This window comes from Zootoca vivipara, chromosome 1 (assembly GCF_965207765.1).
Source record: "Zootoca vivipara chromosome 1, rZooViv2.hap1.1, whole genome shotgun sequence".
NCBI classification, from domain to species: domain Eukaryota; kingdom Metazoa; phylum Chordata; class Lepidosauria; order Squamata; family Lacertidae; genus Zootoca; species Zootoca vivipara.
The window spans coordinates 127638138-127663152 of NC_142582.1; the positions used below are offsets into that span (position 1 = coordinate 127638138).

The 25015-nt window shown below is 47.0% G+C and overlaps 1 protein-coding gene across 2 annotated transcripts in view; it reads right to left on the bottom strand.

Annotated features, from left to right (window-relative positions):
• The window catches only part of DAAM1 (dishevelled associated activator of morphogenesis 1), a 172680-nt gene that overhangs the window by 60448 nt on the left and 87217 nt on the right, over positions 1 to 25015 (bottom strand). For both annotated transcript variants that reach the window (XM_060271207.2, XM_035104035.3), the window contains exon 4: positions 1836 to 1907. In XM_060271207.2, coding sequence (XP_060127190.2) covers positions 1836 to 1907 — 72 coding nt within the window. The remainder of the gene's footprint in view (positions 1 to 1835; positions 1908 to 25015) is intronic.

Genomic DNA, 25015 nt, shown 5'->3' on the forward strand with positions numbered 1-25015 from the left:
ACCAGCCCACTTTCAAGCATGGGTTGGCTGCTATACGGACGAAAAGCTTGCTTTTTAACAACGTCCGCCGAGATAACATCTCTTCTGCAGAATCGCAAGCTCACATCCCTAACCAAGGCCCTCTGTGTGCAACATTTTTCGTCCAGCAGCTCGGTTTCCCAATTAACTTCTGCTTCTGTGCAGAATCAGACTTTTCCGCAGGTCTTTCCACTTGGAGCGTGCTCTGTAAGGAGCTCTCTCTCCTGCACTCACAGGTGCTTCTGGGTGCCAGGAGCTGTGGGTGGCATTTGGCTTAGCCTGCTATGGCCAGAGAGAGAGAAAGAGAGGCTAGACTGATCAGATACAGCAGAGGTGAAGGTTGCGCAGGAGACGTCAAGCGACGCCCTGCCCTGCCTGCAGCTGTCCAAGCAACTGCGGTGGCATCGTGCCACGTGCGTGTTTGCAAAAGCGGGGAAGGTTTGTTTCTACAAACTCTCTAATGACTTCAACAAGAGCCCCTTGATCAAAGAAAACAGACCCGGCTTGTCTTTTAAGTGAGCTGATTTATAGGCCCTTTGGGCAAGTGTTGCCTCGTTCCGCCAACAAGAGCAAGCAGAGGGGGCTGGAATTCTTACCAAGGGCTAATAGAGGCCTCTTCTTCTTTTTTGCAACCGCAGCAACTGCAGATCCAGGGCAGGAGCTGTGACCTGTGGAGGGATTGCGGGGGGTCTGGGAACACTGGATATGTGCAGCCCTTTCCCAACAGCTACCAGGGAAGCTGCCATTTTTGTTTGCCTATTTCTTCCCATGTTATAGCACGCCTGGATAGCTCATCTGGTTTGAGCGTGGAGCTCTTAATGCCACACTTGCAGATCTGATCCCTGAATGAGATAACTCCATATCCCTGCATTGCAGGGGGTTGTACTAGGTCAGGCATCCCCAAACGTCGGCCCTCCAGATGTTTTGGACTACAATTCCCATCTTCCCCGACCACTGGTCCTGTTAGCTAGGGATCATGGGAGTTGTAGGCCAAAACATCTAAAGGGCCGCAGTTTGGGGATGCCTGGACTAGGTGATCACCAGGATCTCTTCCAACTTTAGGGTCCCTTCTATAAGCCCACCCGTTGGAGGCGCAGGTCAATTCTGTGTCCAGGGCAGCTGTCCACCAGCTTCATCTGGTACGCAGGCTGAGACCCTCCTTGCCCACAGACTGTCTCGCCAGAGTGGCGCATGTTCTAGTTATCTCCCACTTGGATTACTGCAATGCGCTCTATGTGGGGCTACCTTTGAAGGTGACCCGGAAACTGCAACTAATCCAGAATGTGGCAGCTAGACTGGTGACTGGGAATGGCCGCAAAGACCTACGCTGGTTTCCAGTACGTGTTATATGTGCACAGTTGGGCAGGGAATAATTAATAATAATAATAATAATAATAATAATAATAATAATAATAATAGAGTTGGTGTCAACCCCTGGAAGGCACCACATTGACTGTGCTAAACCATAGTTTTGTGTTATGAGAATGAACCCAGGCTACGTGGACTCGGAGCCTCCCCACTCCCCCCCCCCACGGTGTAGCCTGCAAAGTGAGTTCAGAAGGCATTACTTATGTTCTGATTAACAGAGGCTGGCAGTGCTGTCCAAACCCAGAAGGCTGTGATTAAACTAAACTATGGTTAGTTGAAACAATGCCAAACTTCAACCCACGGTTTATGAAGCTGGCTTGCTTTCACTAACCGTTGCTAAGATCAACCACTTTCTAGGGTTCCTGCAACACAGCCCTGGTTTTAGTTCTCAGAACCATTCTTCTGTTTAACGAAGCCAGAAAGCAAATTTTTCTGAATCCTCCACTTACAGCAGCCATGGAGTTAAGCTGATCAATGTAGAACTCTGGCCAGCTCGTGGCTCCTTTATTTTCTTCTTGGTCCTGAAACAAAGAGACAAAGGGAACCATGTCAGAAAACACAACGCTGGCTTTGCATTACCCCAAGCAACTCACAGCCGCTCCCTAGACAGATGATTTGTGTGACGACCCGTGTCCCACTCTCTCTTACTATCACTGCGGCACAGGAAACCAGAGGGGAAAACACCCACCCTCTTCTCCTGCCGCCTCAAAAATAAACCCCTTTTACTAATGGGTTTCTTAGTAAGGAGAGCCTTCCAGCTTGCGTGGCCTGGTACCTTAGGAAACTCTAGGCTGTCCGATGGAATAACCTCTTGCCTACAGTAAAGGGTCTCCCTCAGTTGGATTCCCCACTGTAAAAGTTTGCCCTTTTCACTCTGGCAACTTCTTGGCGCCTCAGGTTACCCTACAAAGCCTCCCCCGTGTAAGTCCAGGACACAAACTGCCACCTCCCTGCCTGAGGTGAGCTTTGCCCTCTCTTGAGCCACCACGGCTGTGAGTCCTGGTACCTCGCTGGAAAAATAAAGACGGACCTTTTTGGCAAAACAGAGATGAAGTTTTATTGTGTTAAAAGCATAAGTGTTTCTTTAACGTGTCATTTATTTATTTGACCAGTTCCAGTTGTACAAGAAAAAACTCAGTCGAACATTTAACTTTAAGTTTTCCTAGCCTCTTCACTTTCTTCATACAAGCCACCACATCACATCACCTCACACCACACCTTCCTCCCTCTCCCTCCTAACTGACCAAACCTACACTCCCTCCTTTCAAACCGGGCACAGTCCCGCCCCCGTCAGAGTTCTATGTCAGTCAGGCTGGAGGTGGGTTAACTCTTTGCCAGCCAGGCAGAAATAAACATTTTAAAAGTGCTTCAATTTGTCACAATTTGGTACACAATGATCCACCCTCTTTGAAACATGCTGATAAAAGTTACCAAAATAGTTCAGATTATAACTGGAAAGTCTTGAGACATGACATTTTTTAAAAAAGAGGTACTAAATGGGGAAGAGTTTATTCTCTTGCAGAAAAATGCTTCTCGGGTGAGAAGAAAATTACGAGCTGCAGGTCATTCTTTTGGTGTACACAGCAGAAGTGGACAACCTATTTTAAATCAAGGAACTCATTCCCTTCCTGCCCAGCATCCTTTGCAGAGAGTAGCCAACCAGATGACTATGAGAAGCCCACAAGCCTTTGGACATTTTTTTTGGGGGGGGGGGCTTCACGTCAACTGCCCCTAAACCAGCATTAGAAATCCCCCAGGTGTACTTTGCAACTGGCAACTTTGCAAGCACATGCAGATCTCTGGATGCCAGATCTCTGGCGACTGACATTTCCATCTCTCTGGCTCCTCCAGCTTTCTTAAGCAGCCAAGCAGAAGAGCTTATTTCAGTGATGGCGAACCTACGACACGCGTGTCAGCACTGACACGCCTAGCCATTTTCGGTGACACGCGGCCGCATGCCAAGACCTCGTTTCGAGGCACTCCGGAGGCCAGAGGAGGAAAAAGGAAGCCCACAGAAAGGAGGGAGAAAAGAAGGAAAAACAAGGCAAAGGAGAACAGGGGTCCGCTCGCTCCATTGCCATCCCTGTCGCCCCCGCCTCAAGGGAGAGGAGGGGGCCCTTGGAGGGGGGGGGAGAATAACCCTGACCCCGACCTCACTGCTGCCACCGCCACCACCTCGCCGCCATCCCAGGAAGAGAGAGACACCCAAGTAAGGTGAAACCCCTTCCCTGTTGCCCCGCCGCCACGGAAGCATAGCCAAGTGAGGGGAGAGGTGGGCTGAAGAGGGCCACGAGGAGGCACAGGCCCAACCCGAGCCCACCTCCCCAGCGGCAGACCCGTTGGAGGAAGGCCTGAGCCCAGAGTCCCACTGGGAAAGACCTCTGGGTTTTGCCTTATTTTTTTCCCTTTTTAAAATTTTTTTTAAAAATACTTTAACCATTTCCCCCTCCCCCTTTTCTTTTTTTAAAGGGGGAACAATTATACATTTTTGTTATTTAAACTATAAATATTGTGAAATTATGGTTTTTTTTCCTCGAAGTGACACACCACCCGAGTTATGCTTGGTTTTTTGGCAAATTTTGACACACCAAGCTCAAAAGGTTGCCCATCACTGGCTTATTTGTTGCATTTATCTCCTACCATCTCCTCCAAGGAGTTCATGGTTCACCCTCTTCCTCTATTAATCCCTACAATGACCCTGTGAGGGAGGTTAGGAGGCTGTGACTGACTCCCGAGGTCACCCCAGCGAGCTTCAGGGCAGAGTGGGGATTTGAACCCTGATCTCCCAGGCCCTAGTCCGACACTCTAACCACCACACCACAACGGCTTCCTAGAGTCCTTCTACTATGGGGCAGCTCTATAAATGAGGTAGGTAAATAAATATGGGGAAAGCCAAATGTCACTTAGAGAAGGCTCTGAAATATCTTCCTGGAAGCCTGAATTTCTTTCTTTCTAGATTGTTTCATTTGATGTTTTAATGTGTTGTAAACTGAGATCCCCTCCCTTTAAAATATAAAGTGGTATAGAAATGAAACAAATAAGAATAACAACTTTCTTGAAGGGAAAACAAGGCACCTAGACATCCCGTTGTGGGTACTGAAATCTAGTTTAAAGATGCCATTTGGCAATTAGCTTATACAATGGTACCTCTACTTACGAATAACTCTACTTACGAATGTTTCTACTTACGAACGGAGCTCCGTCCGCCATCTTGGATGCGGTTTAGATAGGATTTTTTCTACTTGCGAATTTTCTCTCCCAATGCATTCCTATGGGATTCGACTTAAAAAAAAATTCGACTTACGAATGTGCATTCGGAACGCATTACATTTGTAGGTAGAGGTACCACTGTATATCTGAGTTTCTAACATTGCCCTAAATGAACCAAACACGGAGAAAGCTATGCTCGTGTGTCAAAAGGAACGTCATGTTTTAAGTAGGCCTCGCTGTCCTGGCCCATGTTTCTCAAGTCACCCTTCCAAGTGACAGGCAATTTCTTATAAATGAGGAACCACGGGAAAAGAGAGGTGTGGAATCTGATAAGAAAACCAAGTTTGCTGCCAGTGAACCAGTTATCCCTGCTTACGAAAAGCTGGCAGATTCACGGTCATTTCTCCCCGTCCCCGGGGAGGGCGGGGAGGACCAGCTGCCTCGAGCGCTGGGTATCACTAAACAATCCACTGCAGGAGAATTAGGTCACTCATAGACAAAACCGTTCACTCGGCTGGCAAACAGCCAAGGGCTGGAGCGACGAGTTCACAGGAAGAAGAAGAAAACAGCTCTGCTTTCACGTTGCAAGCTCAAGCCCAACGGTGGATTAATTGTGGTGTTGCTCCGAGAGAGTGCTGCCCAGGGATCAGGATGTGAGGAAAGCAGGGGCCTAACCCAAAACATTGAGAGTTGCATCTAAGTTTATACCCATTGAAATTATTGGGCATGACTAACTTAGAAGCGTAGAGTCGCTTGCTCCATCTTCATAGTTGCTTACTCCATCTTCCACATGCATCCCCTCCAACGTAATACCGAATATTCTTTGTTTATTTGATTTAATCTGAATGGTGTTAAATACCATCGCCAAACTAATTTATAATAATTTTCTTTCATTCTTACAGACAACATTTTCGAGCATTAGCTTTCTTTTGCTGCTGCGTCACCCTGTTGACACAGATACTTCAGATAGGTCCTGCAGCCCAAGGCAATTCACTTGTGATGTATGGAAGTGAGAGCTGGACCATAAAGAAGGCTGATCGCCGAAGAATCGATGCTTTTGAATTGTGGTGCTGGAGGAGACTCTTGAGAGTCCCATGGTCTGCAAGAAGATCAAACCTATCCATTCTGAAGGAAATCAGCCCTGAGTTCTCCCTGGAAGGACAGATCGTGAAGCTGAGGCTCCAATACTTTGGCCACCTCATGAGAAGAGAAGAATCCTTGGAAAAGACCCTAATGTTGGGAAAGATTGAGGGCACTAGGAGAAGGGGACGTCAGAAGACGAGATGGTTGGACAGTGTTCTCGAAGCTACGAACATGAGTTTGACCAAACTGCGGGAGGCAGTGCAAGACAGGAGTGCCTGGCGTGCTATGGTCCATGGGGTCACGAAGAGTCGGACACGACTAAACGACTAAACAACAACAACACAAACTTAGAATCGTAGAGTCGCTTACTCCATCTTCATAGAGTTGCTTACTCCATCTTCCACATGCATCCCCTCCAACCTAATACCGAATATTCTTTGTTTATTTGATTTAATCTGAATGGTGTTAAATACCAACACCAAACTAATTTATAATAATTTTCTTTCATTCTTACAGACAACATTTTCGAGCATTAGCTTTCTTTTGCTGCTGCGTCACCCTGTTGACACAGATACTTCAGATAGGTCCTGCAGCCCAAGGCAATTCACTTAGGGGAAAGGCCATAGCTCAGTGGTAGAGCCTTTGCCTTGCATGCCAAGGGTTCAGGTTCAATCCCTGGCTTCTCCAGGTAGGGCTGGGAATGTCCCTTTCCTGAAACCCTGATGAGTCTCTGCTAGTCAATGTAGACAATACTGAACTTGGTGGACCAATGTATGGGATAAGTAGCTTCTACTTGTAGTCAACGTGCAGATCCCCCTCTCGGTTCATCTCAGACTTCACCGCTGCAACAGGGTCCCCATTCAGGGGACCATCCATAACTGACCAAGGACTGCAAGACGGAGGCCTCCCAGCTAACGTGGTCCTTCCAACTCCTCCAGCAGACATGACAGGAAAAGGTGAAGTCTTTCTGCCTGTTATAACAAGGGTGTCTCTGGACTTTAACAACAAAAAATAATATTTAGAATATACTGGACCCCATTATAGTGATACCTCGGTTTAAGTACACAACTGGTTCCGGACGTCTGTACTTAACCTGAAGCGTACTTTCCCATGGAAAGTAATGGAAAGTGGATTAATCCGTTCCAGACAGGTCCGCGGAGTACTTAAACTGAAGCGTACTTAACCTGAAGCGAACTTTCCCATTGAAAGTAATGGAAAGTGGATTAATCCGTTCCAGACGGGTCCGTGGAGTACTTAAACTAAAAGTGAGCAAATGAGTGTGTGTGTGTGTGTGTGTGTGTGTGTTGGATCAAGCTACCTGCAATTTTTGAACATGGGACTGTGACAGTGAGGGTTGCCATGGCACTTCAGAACATAGCTGCCAAGTTTTCCCTTTTCTCGCGAGGAAGCCTATTCAGCATAAGGGAATTTCCCTTTAAAAAAAGGGATAACTTGACAGCTATGCTTCAGAACTTGCCCCATCGCCACTGGAGGTGGGATCATGAAATGCTTAGTGATTTCAACCCCTATAGAAATGTATAGAGCAAGTAGGATATATCTTCCTTAATATCATTATGAGAAATCTAAAATGGGGTGACCGGTTAGCGAATACCTCAGAGTATTTTTTTCTCTTTTCTCTTTTACTAAGTAATATTAGAATATCTGGCATTGTTGCTTACTATTTTGTTTAATGCACAAGGGTAGGCCGGGAAGCAGAATCATGGACTTATAGAATCATAGAGTTGGAAGGGACACAGAGGGTCATCTAGGCCAACCCCCTGCAGTGCAGGAATCTCAACTGAAGCATGCATGACAGATGGCCATCCAACCTCTGCTGAAAAACCTCCAAGGAAGGAGAGTCCACCACCTCCTGAGGGAGACCATTCCACTGTCAAACAGCTCTCACTGTCAGAAGGTTCTTCTTGGCGTTGTGTCAGAATCTCCTTTCTTGTAGCTTGAAGCCATTGGTTCCTTCCCTCCAGAGCAGGAGAAAACAAGCTTGCTCCATCTTCCAGCTTAGTTATAGTAATTTCTGTGGGTAAAACTCTGCCACCAGAGGCTGTTTGCCTCAATACTAGTTGCAGAAAACGGCAGCTGCTGCGTTCATGTCCTGCTTGCAGGGTTGCCATAAGCATCCAGTTGGTTCAAAAATAAATTCTATTATTGTTGTTGTTTAGTCGTGTCCGACTCTTTGTGACCCCATGGACCATAGCACGCCAGGCACTCCTGTCTTCCACTGCCTCCTGCAGTTTGGTCAGACTCATGTTCGTAGCTTTGAGAACACTGTCCAACCATCTCGTCCTCTGTCATCCCCTTCTCCTTGTGCCCTCAATCTTTCCCAACATCAGGGTCTTTTCCAGGGAGTCTTCTCATGAGGTGGCCAAAGTATTGGAGCCTCAGCTTCAGGATCTGTCCTTCCAGTGGGCACTCAGGACTGATTTCCTATTATTCTATTATTTCCTATTAATTCTATTATTAATAAATTCTGTTTAGTCGATCAGACACCAAGAAACTGTTGTGAACCGCCCTGTGATGATGATGATGATAGAAGAAGAAGAAGGAGGAGGAGGAGGAGGAGGAGGAGGAGGAGGAGGAGGAGGAGAGCTTTAAAAAATGTTATACTTCTGTTGAACTTACTTGTAGGATATCAGTGGCTATTTGGATCCCTATCCCAAGATGGCCCTTTCATATCAATCCCCACTCTCTGCTTCCCCCAGTAACATCTATGAGAGAGTGGGATTTTCCAATTGTAGAGTTTCCTCTTCCTGCAGTTAATGAGCACGAAAAGGTTTTGAGCGCTAGCAAATCGGTTTTCTGCTCTGGAACGAGGCAGTTTTGCTCACTCAGGATAATTCAGGATCACTGCTTTCGAAGAGGTCTCAAACATGTCCTGGCTTTCTAGCTATTCAGCTCCCAGCGAAAAGTTTATGATGCTGACCTCCCCGATTCCTCCACTGCAATTAAAATCTCCACCAAGAGCAGCTCCAGCCACTGCTGCCAAGAAATGAGCAGAGAATGTCTCTGTAATTTCCTCTCGCATAGATGGGTTCACTTAAAGACAAGGAAATGAATGAACACAGAGATGAGGGAACTGTGGCCTTGCGGGTGCTGCTGGACAACAACCCCCCCCTCACTAACCATGCCAGGTGAGGCTGGTGGGAGTCCATCACCTTCAGAAGGGTCCGAGGACAGAGGTTCCCCATCATCTCTTGGCCAGAAGACTGTCACAGTCCCAAGTTCAAAAATTGCAGGTAGCTTGATCCAACACACACACACACACACACACACACACACACACACACACACACTCACACACACACACACACACACACACACACATTTGCTCACTCACACAGGGAATCAACACAATGTCCCTGTTTGTTAGGATTAGCCCAGTCATAGAATAGTGAGTTGATTATGGGAGACTCATGATTTGGCTGGGGAGACATGGATTCACAACCCGGACCAGCCTTTCCGCTTTTAATCAGAAATGCAAACCATCTCACAGTGGAGTGGCACAATTCACACTACCCTGCCTTAACCCCTTTACACCCCCACTGACCACATCTAGTTATATTTTAATGCTACATTTCTATATGAAAGGATGTTGGTCATTTCCACCCACCCACTGCCCCAGGAAATGGAGTCGCATTTGGAAAAAGCCAGGAGAAATTAGCTCAGCAATAAAACGTTTCCTGCTCTTCTCTCTTTCCCTGCAGGCCTGGCCTAACTCTCAAAACCTCAGAGCATCTCCAGACCAAACACGAAACATCAACACGGCAGACCAAACGAAACACGTCGAGAAAGAGAGAGAGATTGAAGCGTACGCAGCAAAAAGTACAATCCCCCTAGTCGACTCGATATATATCTTCACTCTTCTTGCAGAGAATGTGCACACTTGATTAAAAATCGAACGAGTGCTACGCTGGCCCAAGCATGAATGTCAAGTGAAAGGAGCGAGTTTGCTTACTAGAAAAGTTTTGTCTCTTTTGGAAAGCAAATGCAGCGCTGCGATTCCCCCTCCCCCTTCTTCAAGTAACCACAAGGGATCTTACATGTTTATAGCTGCCAATCTCCGTTCCATTTCTGGCCCCGTTTACCAGCACGCATTAAAATCTCTGCCTGCCAAGACTTGGTTTGGCTTACTGAAGTCATCCATTCACCGTAAGAAAGAGGCTTCCACAACTGTCAAGAAATTCAACACCTACAGCTCAAGCCAAGGAATGCCATTCAGTCGCCACTGGGGTTCGAGGGAAGGTTGTTGTGCCGCCACGAGGAAGCAGAACGCGCAACAAAGCATGAAGTTTCAGGAGGGACAACGGCAGAGATTCTTAAAATAGTCACACAAGGGACTGTCAAAAGTGGGTCTTCCACTCAAATGAAGATAGAGTTTTTCAAGCTCTGCAGATTTCCCTTGGAAGGTGTTTGTTTTAATGTTACCTAAAAACCACCTGACCTCTCCACTATCTGGAGGTGCAAGCTTGGGGATCATCTGATCTTGACAGTTTTCACATACTAATACCACATCCTGTAGAGCTCTTTTGGTTATGTTTTATCTGAACCATCAGAATGAATTTCAGGAATTTCTGCGCAGCCTGAGCAGGAGCAGTGAACAATATTATACTGAATTGTTGTCCCTTGTCTTCACTTACCCCACCCCACTTGCCCTGCTTATTAGAGGTTACCGCCCACACACTTCTGCTGAGCTTTCCTGCTCGTGTGGTGTCACCTCAGTAAAATCACTTCTTACTGTTTGTAGCAGAGTTTTCCCCGGAGGCAGAGGACAAGAACAGGAGTCATCCTCAAATTCACAGTCAAGAGCTTCTTTATTGCTTGTCCGGTTGCACAAGCATTTCTGTTACTATTATGTGCAAGCTATTTACATCCTTCTTTATCTCTCCAGCACGGTATAATCTCAGTCCAGTAATTAACAATCCTGACACAGCAACATGCAGTATCAGCAGCACACATTGTCTTACTTCCAACCTTGTGGTCAGTGTGCGTGCTGACAGTGTGTGTGTGTGTGTGCTTTCCTTGTGCAGAAATTGCAGCCTGCAACTTCCTCCCTTTATTTGCACCTCTGGCTAAGAAAAATTCTGGATCTCTCCTCAAAGCTTCCAGGAACTTTTTTACCTGTTGCTTAAATAATGTTTTCCTAATACTCCTCACGGCTGTGAAGAATATTTTCACGTTATGAATGGTCCGTTTCACCATTAAGAAAGAGAGGTCGGAATAGGTCAATATATATGTGGACTGTACTTGGATCGAGTGACTTTTCGTCATTTAAGTTCTCAAAGTTCTTAACCTAGCTTAAGGTTGTCATCTAAACAAGCAAGATGTTGAACTGATAGGCATCCCGTGATTTGAAAAATAAAAGACTTGAAAGCCATCTTCCTCAAAAATGGCAACTAGACATTCCATTTCCAGGGCTGTAACCTTGGTTTACATTTGGCACCTAGGTTATATATCTGAGTTTCTAACACTGCCGATATTAAACTCAGCTGCAATATTTCAGCTGTTCATTACAAGTGCTGTATCTCAACTTATCCCCACCCCTACACACTTGTATACCAACCATACTGGAACCACCCAACATTACAAAGAGCATAGATCCAGTGGGAAATCTCTGCTTCTCACTCCAGTTCCCCAAGGAACATAACGGGACCAGGCTATACAGAGGCCAGATCTCATCAGCCCCCAAAAGCAGGCCACTCATTTTGATTACAGGATGTTAATCAGCAAGGAAGGGGTGAAAACAGAAGATGCTTCATTGACTACATAGGAAGTGTCACCGAAGGCAATAGGCTATTAGCCTGACCCTGACCCAACATCCCCTTCCTCCCATCTGCCGGCTTGTGCCTGGGGGGGAGAAGAAAGGTTAAATGAGCAGATTTCCTGGGAGACTAGGAAATCCTAAAGCACTGCCAAAGGGCAGGGCAGGGGGGAGGGAGGGAGGGAGATTTTGATCTATTATTATTGATCCTGGAACCTGCCCCATATCGGATGGGCATAAGACCTGAGGCTTGTTTAAGAAGCAAAATCAGCAGAAGCATTTTTGCATATCTATCCATGATTAATTTTACATCCCCTCAAGGGAGAGGAGTCATGTGCCAAGGAACATTTTGGACAAGTAGTCTAAAGACATGATTGCCCAGTTTCACCTTTGCAGTTTCTAAAAAAAAACAACCCCAAATAAATTCAGGTGCTTTTATTAAATTGATACAATAATGGGAGGTGCCAATGAACACGGGAACTACTAAGGAAACTGGCATTCAGAGACATACTCCCTACAATAGATGTGTGAGTTTTCTGGATGCTAGGGAAGTGGATATTTTAGAGAGGTTATAAACAAATATGTCCACTAAGAATATGTTCGTTTCTAGAACCCTTATCTCACATTTTGAGGACGTCTCTCAAAGCAGTTTAGAAAAGATAATACTGTAAAACAATTCGTTCCAAGGTAAACATTAAAATCAATTAAAGGCATCTATCATAAAGCAGGCACCTTAAGGCAATTTTAAAGCAATTTCAACTCCCAGCAGTTGAAAATTCATGCCAGCAAATTGGGCCCAATAGAACCATCCTGTACTTATCGCTTGCCTTGCACTCTCTGATGAAAATCGTATTCATGATGCATAGAGCAAGGGGACCTAATTGTATCTGGCAAAAGTTACAAGGTATGGCTTTTCACACACACACACACACACACACACACTGCTGATGCTGCCTAGGGAAGAGAAATTCTGAATTGCGATCTCAAAAATACTACCAGGATCACAACAGAATTGGGCAGAGTCCAGATTTTCCAGTTCCTCTGTGGCGGTGAAATCATGTTCAATCAGTGGAAGAGCTGCGGTTCAATGGTAGGGCACACACTTCGCATGTGTGTGCCCTAACAGAAGTCAGGGTTCAACCCTTGGAATCTTCAGCTAGGAATGGGAAATTCTGGACAGCCACTGACAGTCAGAATACAGAGCTGGTTAGCATCCTACGCTCCCTAGGTAGCAATTCAGAGCAGAAAGAAATGCTAGGCAGCCTGCAACTTTAGGATGCCCGCAAAATGGCCAAACCTTATTAGGCAGGGCTGAGTCGCAACCAGTCACATGGGTTGGGAGAAGGGTTTACAGAGTATAACAACAACAACAACAACAACACAACAACAACATCATAGTTTAACTGCCAAAGTGGCTTCTGAGTGGTTGACAAGCATAAAACCAATTGCAAAAAAATGGAAATGCAAATAATTAAAACACGAAATGAAACAATTCCGTCAAAACACCAAAATAGGCAACCAGTTAAGAGATGCAACAAAACAAGCCCCTTAAAACAGCCTAATCATTAAACAGGAAGTTCTCAAGACAGAAGACCACGGGAACGCTTTTCTGAACAGGTGTGTCTTCCACAGCCGGCGGAATGCCAATACTGATGGGGCCCCTTGGATTTCAGCAGGGAGAGCATTCCATGGCGCAAGAGCCCACGGCGGGGAAAGCCCACCTCTGTGATCATCGTTAGGCCACAGCAAAACTAATGAGGCCCCATCTGTGGATCTTAATGCCCTTAACTGAACAATATAGAGGGACTGTGCCTAAAGCATTCCTGGGCACTTGAGGCCCACAGATGAAGCAGGCGTTGTTGGGTCACAAAGCCCCAAGTCAAGCAGAGAGCATGTAGGACCTTGGACAGCTACAAGAGAAGGTGTTTCTACAGGGAGGTGGAGCCAGCTGGAGCCTTACGGAGGCTGGTCAAGGCTGAAGTGTGGTAGGCTCTATCTACCTGGAGATGCTGTCTGGCTGTCTGTCTAAGGGTGCTTGCCTTATAGCAGGCTTCCTCAACCTCGGCCCTCCAGATGTTTTTGGCCTACAACTCCCATGATCCCTAGCTAGCAGGACCAGTGGTCAGGGATGATGGGAATTGTAGTTTCAAAACAACTGGAGGGCCAAGGTTGGGGAAGCCTGCCTTATAGCCTCTGGAAGAGGAACTGCAGGGGAGTCTGAGCCAGAGGATGGTGGCAGGCAGGGCCTCGAGAAAGGAGCCAGGAGTTCTGCCCCTGTGGATGTCGCTGGAGCCTGGTTTCCATTTTAAAAGGGCATCAGACGACAAGATCTCTCCTCCTCCACGAGGGGAGACTTTGCGGGCGGGACACGCTCCGCGCGGCAAACAGGGGGGCGTGTATCGCCCCCCTGCTGCAGCCAATCCCTGTTGCTGCACCAAGCCTCTGGCTGGCCAATAGGGCCGGCCGGGGGGCGGGCTTTGCAGACGTTTAAATCAGCGCGGCAGCAGGGGAATCCTCCTTCTCCTTCGGCATCCCGACGGATCTCCCGCCCACCCTCCCTTTAGGTCTTCCATTTGTGCGTGTGCTTTGACCTTGCTATGGACTTCGGTTGGTTGCCTTGGTTGCCCAAGGGGCCTGGTAGGAGTTTTTTATCCATTTGGCTAATTGGCACCGGCCTCTTGGTTTTTTCGCCTACCTCGTAGCAATTCGCCACAACTTACTTTCGGTATTTGGCGGTTAGGCATTGGAATATGGAGCGTCTGGTGTGTTTGAGGACTGCTTGTGGCCATCATCCAACCCTCCTCTTATAGGGGTATCCCCTTAAGGGATCCGGCGGTCGTGGATCCTGTTCGATGCCCTGCTGAGGCTAGGGCCATGGCACGACCCCCGGTGTCGCCAGGGGGAGCTTTCAGTTGTATTTGCATCAACAGGCTCCTCCCTCGGGGTGTTAACCTGATATCACCCCCCGCAGAGTGGGGTGGGGTCATGCTTGCTAGGGTGTCCAATGCCTAAGCCAATACCTCTCACTTGCTCTAACCAATAAAGTTGTGGCCTTATTTTACCCATTAACTCAAATCCATGTGTCACTGTGTCTTCAATGAAGGCGCCAGACGAGCCTCTCTGGGGAGAGCATTCCACAAACGGGGAGCCATTGCAGAAAAGGCTTTAAACCTGATCAAGCAAGCAGCAGAGTTACAAATCTCCCTTCCTCCCAAGGCTCAGGAACCCCTTTGAGCTGCGCGCTCCTTCAAGGATTGCAGAATTTCCCACTTTGGCTGCTTTTGCACAGCTGCTGAGCTCCGAGTAGCACACAGGCTCTTTGATGAATTGCAGAAAAACGCTTCCCATGCAGTTTGCTCAGCTGCTCGGTCAAAGGTCCTGCCACACTGAACATATGGATTTTAACACGAAGGCTGAAACTCAGCTCTAGCTCAAAAACGGACCATTGGCTGTGCAACTTGTTGGGGTGGGTGGGAAGGAAGAAACCTCCTTATCTCTGCACCTGTGGCTTAATCCCAGCCGTAGGCTCACAGCAGCTTCCTGAATTTTGCTGATTTGCAGACAAGGCAGGACACAGCCCCGTGACATCCCTGTCTGGGGTCAGGTTGTGAAGGAGAAAGCCAGGTGACCAAGCCGTGTTTAGCCCAAAGACGGAAACAAGGGAGCAGGAAGTGGGGAGGGGAAAGGTCTCTGAAAGGAAGAGTGGCAAGTGAAAGAAGCTAAAATATAGCAGCGCCGGGTCAGAATTATGTAGCTGAGATAGAGATTTCCTCTTTCCTCACCTCCCAGAGCAATCATTTCCTCCTCTGGGAGAGGATGCTTTGCAAGAGCCTTCTCAGTTAAGCACAACAGAAACCCAACGGAGGAAACAAAACCTGGGGCAGATATCTGCGGGCAGCGAAACAGCGGAAGGACGCTGCCGTTCTCATCTTTCCCTCAAGGCCAATCTTTAAAACGCGTTACACAGGAGTAAGCCACACAGTTCAGATTCCCGTTTTCATGCGAACCTCTCCCTGTCGTACTTCCCAAGGCAGCACAAGAATTGAAACGCAGTTATCCCAACATTTTGTAGTGTAATCCCTCTGAAAAAAAATTAACGTGAATTTAGATGCATTATATTAGTCTGCCTAAAACTGCATATACTAGTGAAAACACCATACAGAAGCTCATTATATTACTGAATGTATATACCACCTTTTTCAAAACACCACGGCAACACAAAAAACATTATTATTATTATTATTTCATTTATTATGCTGTTGCGTCTCAAACAATTTGGCAAGTCATGAGGGCTGCAAAGAATCCCAAGTTGCAGTTCTGCAATCTTGCTCCACTCAAAAGTTCAGCCTTTTTTCTTTTTTCTTTTTAAAGGGGGGGTCACAAAACCTCATGGTAAAAAAGGGGGGGTCACAAAACCTCATGGTTTTGATTTATGGGCTACTTAAAATGAGGCTGCATTTTAAATTTTAATATTGTATTTAAATCTGAATTTTAATTGTTTTCTTTTCTTTTATGTCTTATTGTACTTTTATTGGTGTTAGCCGCCCTGAGCCCGGTTTTGACTGGGGAGGGTGGGGTATAAATAAATAATAATAATAATAATAATAATAATAATAATAATAATAATAATAATAATGGGATTGTCTGTTTATTATAGCTGCCCCCATTTTATAGGGGAAGGTAAACAGCTGCGAGGAAGGATTCCCAGACTCAGCCCAGCCCTGTTCCTGTTATGGAGCATATGGGTACGTGACCTTCTGGCTGGGTAACAAGAGGCAGAGAAGTCCTCACACGACTGTAGGCTGGGAAGTTCTGTTTAATAAAAACAAGGGTTTAAGTAAAACAAGGGGGTGGGGAGAGGTGCAAGTCACAAAATGTACTAAAAATGTTCTTTCTGGTCCGGGGATGAGGAAGCTGTGGCACTTGAGGAGCTGCTGGCTGCTAGATCTTATTGCCTCTTCTCAGTGCCCAATAGAGGCACCATCTTGCGCCCAAGATTGAGGGGCACGCCATGCAAAACATCATTGGCAGGGAGACCGGTCACAGAGCCCGGCGTGGCGTAGCACCTCTCGCATGCTCAGGAGGAACCCACGCTGTTATGTACTGAGCTGAATCATAGAACAATAGGATCCAGAATCAGCAGTCTGATTGGTCCGCAGGAGCCACCCAATCCAACTCCAGGGGGAAGTGAATCCGCAACCTGATTGGCCTGCAGGAGCAGCCAATCAGGCTGCTGGCAGAAGTCAATCCACAAACTGATTGGCCCACAGGTGTAGCCCTGAAGTAGCCAATCATGCAAAGCCCATTGTGTAAATAATGTATACAAGCAGATGGTTTTGGGAAAAGGGCATTCTTCTCTTCTTCTCTTTGATGACTAAGAGCTGAATAAAGAGCATGAAATTCACTCTCAACTCTGAGTATATTTCACATGCCATGTTTGGTGTCCTCTGCCCCCTCAGCATTGAGAGGGCCCAATCCCCCACCAGCAGATATTGAGGGGGGCCAAAGACACCTTGCCTCCGGAGAGTTGGTGCACATGGTGGCCATCCTGGTTGGGGATGATAGGAGTTGGAATCTAACAGCATCTGAAGGGCTGAAGGCTCCTTCTCTCTCTCTCTCTCTCTCCGCCCCTGATCTATGCTGCGGATAGGGCTAAAAGATGGGTTATTGCTCTGTTTATTTCAACATTCCATACCAGTGTTTCCCAAACTTGGGTCTCCAGCTGTTGTTGGACTACAAAACTCTCATCATCCCTGGCTAGCAAGGCCAGTGGTCAGGGATGATGGGAACTGTAGTCCGAAAACAGCAGGAGACCCAAGTTTGGGATCTACATACCTCTTAATGACAACCGTCTCGTGGTGTACAACCAAGAATATAGATAACAGTTAAAAAGCTATCAAATCAGAACTTGGTTCAAATTGCCTGCTGGAATTAAACGTCTTCTGTAGCCACCAGAAGTTCAACAGGGAGGGCGGCTTGTCTGACTGAAACTGGAAGGGGTTTCCTTGAAACTGAGCTCGTAATGTAGAACTCCCGGCTCCAGGTGCGTATGAGCCATGGGGGACCTGAAGTCTCCTGGATCCAAGTTCTTAAGGGATGGGGTTCAACCCTGCTTGGTTCAGCTATGTATGCTAATTCCTCACAGAGCAAGCGGGATTCGACTCTTGCTGGCAGATGAGGGTCTGACCCTGCTCAGTCACTCACCCACTTCCCCCCACCCCACCCTGTATGCCAATTTTGGTAGGTGGATCACCCACCTGTCCATCACTCTGTGTCATTATGATATCACAGGAGCGGCAGCCAGCCCATCCCGCCCACCAGCTAAAGTTGTCCCTGAGAGGTGGTGGGAGATTAACAACGGCCACCTCCTCTGATGCAATCTTCCCCAACCGTGGGTGCCCTAGATCAGTGGTCCTCAACCTTGGGCCTCCAGATGTTTTTGGCCTACAACTCCCATGATCCCTAGCTAGCAGGACCAGTAGTCAGGGATGATGGGAATTGTAGTCTCAAAATATCTGGAGGCCCAAGGTTGAGGACCACTGCCCTAGATAATGCTGAACTACAACTCCCATCAGCCCTTGCCACTGCGCCATGCTGGGGCAGCGGTCCAACAACATGTGGAGCCTGGACAAGACAGCTCCAAAGGCTTATACTCCACACCCACCTATGCTAGAGAAAGAACATTTTGCCATGTGCAGCCAGAATATCCCCATCACTATAGAACAGGTTGACCCAATGTGGTCTCTCTCCTCCTGCCTCCCCTGCTTTCATTTCCTTTGGAGGTTTCCTCCTCTCCAAAGATCTGGCCAGAGGGAACGAAGAGGATTCAAAAATGTGTGCCAGAAATGTCAGCTTCTTCCTAGAGCACTGAAACGGACAGATGCGCTAATGTGCTCATTTCACACCATCGCTGGGAGGGTAAAAGAGTAAATTGCTACCCCTACCAGTCACACACACACACAAAAGGGCGAGCCAATTTCAGTGGTCACCAGCGCCCTGGGGCAAAGTGGCAAATGAGACTGAAATATCCCATTGAAGGCAGAAGACTCTGATATTGTGCATGCACTTCATAGAATCGTAGAGTTAGAAGGGGTACCAAGGATCATCTAGTCCAACCCCCTGCAATGCAGGAATCTCAGCTCAAGCATCCATGACAGATGGCCATCCAGCCTCTGCTTAAAAGCCTCCAAGGAAGGAGAGCCACCACCTTCCGAGGGAGACCGTTCCACCGTCAAACAGCTCTCACCATCAGAAAGTTCTTCCATATGTTTAGTCGGAATCTCCTTTCTTGTAACTCGAAGACACCGGTTCGAGTCCTACCCTCCAGAGCAAGAGAAAACAAGCTTGTTCCCTCTTCCAGCCCTTGAGATATTTGAAGATATCATTGGTAGGGTTGCTGAGCTTGTAGCCAGAAATCTTGTCATCGAGGGCCCCAATGGGTGCAAGCCTGGGAATGATGGCCAAGCAGAACAGCAAAAACCTACATTCAGGTACCCTAAGAGCTTCTCAAGTAGCTTATAATTAGGTTAAAGAAACAAACACCATGAATTCTCTCTTTCCTAGCATACAAGTCCTTGTGTCTAAGCTATTTTATCTGCAGATGGCCTTGTGTGAATCACCTTAAAGAAGGAAGAAACATAGTTCAGGGGGTTGCATGAAAAGGGCTCCGGGTTGAATCCCCGATGTCTCCTGGTAAGGCTGGAGGTGGGGTGGGAAGACTCCTAAAGATACCCTGGAGAGCTGCTGCCAGTCAGTGCCGACAGTACTGAGGTAATGGACCAATAGTTTGACGCTTTTAAAGGCAGCTAGCTCCCTGTGTTCCTACTTGCATTGGAAAGCCAAAAAGCAATCCTATTAAATATTTTTTAAAAATCATATTGTAGGGACCCAGGTGGCGCTGTGGGTTAAACCACTGAGCCTAGGGCTTGCTGATCAGAAGGTCGGCGGTTCGAATCCTTGTGACGGGGTGAGCTCCCGTTGCTTGGTCCCAGCTCCTGCAGTGGGAAGGTAAACGGCGGTTCCATGTGCTGCTCTGGTTTGCCAGAAGCGGCTTTGTCATTCTGGCCACATGACCTGGAAGCTATACACCGGCTCCCTCGGCCAATAATGCGAGATGAGCACGCAACCCCAGAGTCAGTCACGACTGGACCTAATGGTCAGGGGTCCCTTTACCTTTAGCTTTTAAAAATCATATTACATATTAATCCGATTGCTTTCATCATCAGTTTATTCCAGCAGCTTTGGACTCATGGTTCAAAGCACTGGGAGGAGACGTTTATTACATTTATTGAATAAATAAAATACAATTTGGTTTCCTCCTTGTATCTCGACAAATGCAATCGGGGCAAAGAACGCAACTTTTCTCTCTTTAGGAAATGAGAGCTGGCTGGGAAGGGGCCAGGAAGCCCTGGAGGAAGACCAAGTTGTGATAGCTGGGATGCGCACATATACGGGCACGCCCAGGCTGCAGCCTAGGTTGGAGGCACAATCTAGCTTCTCTGCTCACTTCAGCAATCGCGCCTGTCAGCCTCAAGGCTCCCGAAAACAATGGATAAGTCTGGGAAGGGAGGGGGTGGAGAGAGAGAGAGAGAGAGAGAGAGAGAGAGAGAGAGAGAGAGAGAGAGAGAAGAGGAATCCAACAAGAGATTCCCTATATTAATAAATACTGGAATGACTCCATTAAAATTCGGGGAGCTGCGCCAGCTCTCCAAATGATATGATCCACTCTTGGCCCCTAAAGAGTTTGGATGTTGGTTGGTTTGTTGCTTTTGAGTCTTGCGGTAAAGAAGCGCTGCCCCTCTCGGAGGTATCATAGAATCATGGAATCTTAAAGAGTTGGAAGGGACCCAAGGGTCATCTAGTCCAACCCCCTGCAATGCAGGAATTTCGGCTAAAGCATCCAGGGCAGATGGCCATCCAACCTCTGCTTTAAAATCTCCAAGGAAGGAGAGTCCACCGCCTCTCGTGGGAGTCTGTTCCACTGCGAAGCGAAAAGGCGTTTTCGAGCATAACTCTTTCCCTAGGCCTTTGAGAAACTGCCTAAGTTTTGTGCAGCTGTTCTCCAGACGAGATAAGGAGCTCCCTGACACAGAACCAGGCCATCTGGCTTAGCATTGTCTTACCCTGAGTGGCAGTGGCTGTTCAGGGTTTCAGAGAGAGGTCGCTCTCAGCCCTGCCTGGAATTGACAGGAATTGAACCCAGAGCCTTCTTCTGCATGCAGGGCAGGTGCTCTAACCACTGGGCCACAGCTCCTCCCTTGTGGGACGATGAGTCCCTGGACAGGCTGTAATCTAACAGCATTTCTTGCTGACCGCTCAGGAAAGGATTCAGATCAACATTGACCTTGCAAATCTACTGTACCGACAGTATGTCCCTATTTTCATGGGAGAAATGTTAGAGGGTATGTAATGGCCTTTCTTTGCTTCACACGCCCCCCCCCCAAAAAAAACCAAAGGCTTGTATTTCCCAGGTTCTCTGTTCATCCATCCATTCCCCACCCCCACCCCCACCCCCACATAATAAGCAAATACAGCATTAACTTTCATTGTCAAACGGCTCATTGTTTAAAAAGCTTCAGTTAAAAACCCTAAAGATTGCTAACAGATGCCTTTCTGGGCTTCAGACGGGAAGACGGGGGTGGGGTGGGGTGAGAAACAAGAGCAGGTATTTAAAAGGGGGGGGATTACAGTATTTCAAGGTTCCACTTCCATATATCACTAAAGGATTTCCAGCATTGGCCAAAGAGGTGTCTCTCCAGGAAGGACGGAAGCACACCAGTCTTCATTCATTGTTGGCCCCCGAGAAACTGGTACCTGGGGAGGGGGGGGGGGTTCCATGGCCCCAGACATCAATGAGCCCTGGAGCTTGTGGCTCAATGGCAGAGCAGGTGTGTTGCATGCAGAATGCCCAAGGTTTGGTTCCTAGCTGCTCCTGGTAAGTTTGGGAAAAGATGCCTGGGATGTAACTCTGGCTAGCTGCTGCCAGTCAATGTAGCCAATATAGAGATGATGATGGTGATAATAATAATAATAATAATAATAATAATAATAATAATAATAATAATAATTTGTATCCTGCCCTCCCCGGCCAAAGGCAGGCCCAGAGCGGCTAACATCATATAAATAAGACAATATGCACAATACAATATACAACATGCAAATAAAATAACATTCAACATTCATTAAAATAATATAGATTAATATTAGATATCAGCATTTCAAAATTAAACAGAAATCCACTCTTTACAGTTGCAATAAGTAATTTCTAAACTCCAACCAATAAAACAACAGCAAACCACAGGGCACAACATAATACAATACAAAATGAGATAGATAAGACCAGTGGTCTGACTCTGTTTAATGCAGCTTCCTGTGTATTGAATTGCCCCGTGCATTTGTTCCTTAAAAAACACACCAAAAAAAACACCACTGTGCCAACAGTCACTATAATACAGTGGACTGCTGTTCATTCTGCTGCACAGAGACATCTAACGCTGCACCTGCAAAAAGCTTGCAACCTGCAGCAAAATAGCAAATCCAAAGAGGTACCAACTGCAAGGTATCAAGGTGGCCGATGCTGTTCTCAATCTACACAAAGCAGTCATTCTTGCTAGCCGCCTGCGATTTTTATCACAGGCTGTCTGGTGACTGGAATTTCTATCCACAAAGGTAAGAGTTTAAATACCTGAGGGAGACAGGTTGTGTTTGAATGAAGGTGATGCTGCTGCTGGTTTTTTTTTTTTTTAATGATATAAAGTTGCTGATTTCACAGCTCAAAGGAAAAGCTTACTGCCTGTTCTTGGTTAATTACCAAAGCCTGGAAACCAGACTTTAAACAAGCTACTGGTACTCCTCAATGCCTCAACAGCTTTGGACTGTGCAAATCTTTCTCTGGCAATTTAGCAAAAGCCCTTCTCAGGATTCAGGAAACATCATATCAGCTTCCCACAACCTGGGGCTCCCTTTCATACGCTTCAGAGCATAACATTCTCATCAGATGGCAGGGACGCTGAACGAAGCTGTGGTCCAAAATACCAGAAGAGCACTGGGTTGGGGGAAGCTGCTTTTGACTTAAGAAGGCAACAGTTTTCAGTCTCTCAAATCGCCCGCTGAATAGTTTCAGTGATCTCCATCTGGCTGTTTGCACTAAGCTATTGAAATATGCCTTTAATCTGGCTCGAACCCGGTCTCGGGTTATTATTCCACATTCTTCCCTCACTCCCTGTTCTCAGTTTACACTTGTGCGCACAGCTTCATTTCTTTCTTTAAATACACACAACTGAAGGATCGCCAGTGGCCATCAAGTGCAATCAATGCTCCGGAGTCTGTTAATTCCACTATTTCTCTTTTTGCCATGTTAGCACTGAGGGCACAGCAATATCCAAGGAGAGAAGAGTTCCAACAGAAACTGCTATTGGCATTTGCAGGGCAGCATCAATAGATATTTCTTCTTCTTCTTCTTCTTCTTCTTCTTCTTCTTCTTCTTCTTCTTCTTCTTCTTCTTCTTCTTCTTCTTCTTCTTCTTCTTCTTCTTCTTCTTCTTCTTCTTCTTCTTCTTCTTCTTCTTCTTCTGCGATCACTTGTAGCCGAGTAAGATTGTCTTCCATAAACACAGTTTTAGCAGTGAGTCCGTAAGTGAGTGTGGAGGCCAATTCTGGATCCATACATCCTTCCACAGTGGGGACATTGGTTCCCAGGCGGGAGTTGATCACGGTGTGGATTTGCCAAGCGTGCCTTCCTCTTAGCACGTTTCTCCCTTTCGTCCTGAGTTCAAATGTCTTTAAAGCCCATGACACCTTTGGTAAAGGCTGTTCTCCAACTGGAGTACTCGCAGGCCAGTGTTTCTCAGTTGTCAGTGTTTATACTACATTTTTAAAAAATAGATTTGCCTTGAGTGAGTCTTTAAACCTCTTTTGTCGACCACCAGCATTACGCTTTCCATTTTTAAGTTCGGAATAGAGTAGATGCTTTGGAAGACGATCATCAGGCATCCGCACAACATGACCACTCCAACGAAGTTGATGTTGAAGAATCGTTGCATCTGGGTTTAACCGTACTGCCACCTGCTCCTGTAAAGTACTGCTTCATATTTAAACACCCTATATCCGTCTGAGAAGGAGAACTCAGTATCCTGATTTCCCTTTCTTATTACACCCATCCACTGGCCTTAAAACACACAAACTCACAAAATCCAAATGAACTTCAAAGGCCTTTTCTATCGTAATCCGAAAATCCCTCCCCTGAGCGGAGTCATCGCTTGGGCTGCACTGTTTCATGTGCGCTGCATTCCTTTCTTGGGGTCACTGCCCAGGGACTTTCTATTACTGCTCCGCAGCTTCACTCGTCTCTCGTTCTGCCTCCCTTTTCGAAAGCAGTCAAGCCAGCCTCATCTCTCGCCGCAGCCATTATGCAATAAATCCAGATCCTCTTCAATGAGGATTGCTTTTGTTCCTCCCGGCTTTGGAGTCCCCTTGATCGCTCGCACGGCACAGGCTTCTACACAACCATTTGGCAGCCATGGGGAGAAAGGGAAGGACGGGTGGGGCAGGCAAATGAGAAGGGAAAAGGCAGACTCTATTCAAGTGGGAGACCAGACTCCTCCGCAGATGGGATGCAAGCAGTGTGGGAAGAGGGGGCACCCTTGGAGAGATCTAGGGGTCCTCGTTCCGGCACCACCACGCAGCTTAGGCATTCATGATGTACTGAAAACACACCATCAAACGCCTGTGGAGTCTTGGCACTCACCGAAGGCCCCCGCCAAGCCATTTTCTCAGTCTAATAGTGAATGGAGGCATAAAGGACTGGCTCCCTCTACTACGGTATTCTTTGGGTATGTTCACCCCATACATTCAAATCAAAGGGAAGCGGGTGGCACTGTGGTCTAAACCAGTGTTTCCCAACCTTGTGCCTCCAGATGTTTTGGGACTACAACTCCCATCATCCCTAGCTCGCAAGACCAGTTGTCAGGAATGATGGGAGTTGTAGTCCCAAAACATCTGGAGGCACAAGGTTGGGAAACACTGGTCTAAACCACTGAGTCTCTTGGGCTTACTTATCAGAAGGTTGGCGGTTCGAATCCCCACGATAGGGTGAGCTCCCGTTGCTCTGTCCCAGCTCCTGCCAACCTAGCAGTCTGAAAGCACAGCAATGCGAGTAGATAAATAGGTACCGCTGCGGCAGGAAGGTAAACGGCGTTTCCATGCGCTCTGGTTTCTGTCACGGTCTTCCGTTGCGCCAGAAGCAGTTTAGTCATGCTGACCACATGACCTGGAAAGCTGTCTGTGGATAAACGCCGGTTCCCTCGGCCTGAAAACACTGCAGAGCACTGCGAGATGAGCACTGCAACCCCATAGTCACCTTTGACTGGACTTAACCGTCCAGGGGTCCTTTACATTTTATCTTTTTTAAAAAAACATTTAAAGCACTGTTATACCATAGAATCATAGAATCGTAGAGTTGGAAGAGACCACAAGGGCCATCCAGTCCAACCCCCTGCCGAGCAGGAAACACCATCAAAGCATTCTTGACATATGCCTGTCAAGCCTCTGCTTAAAGACCTCCAAA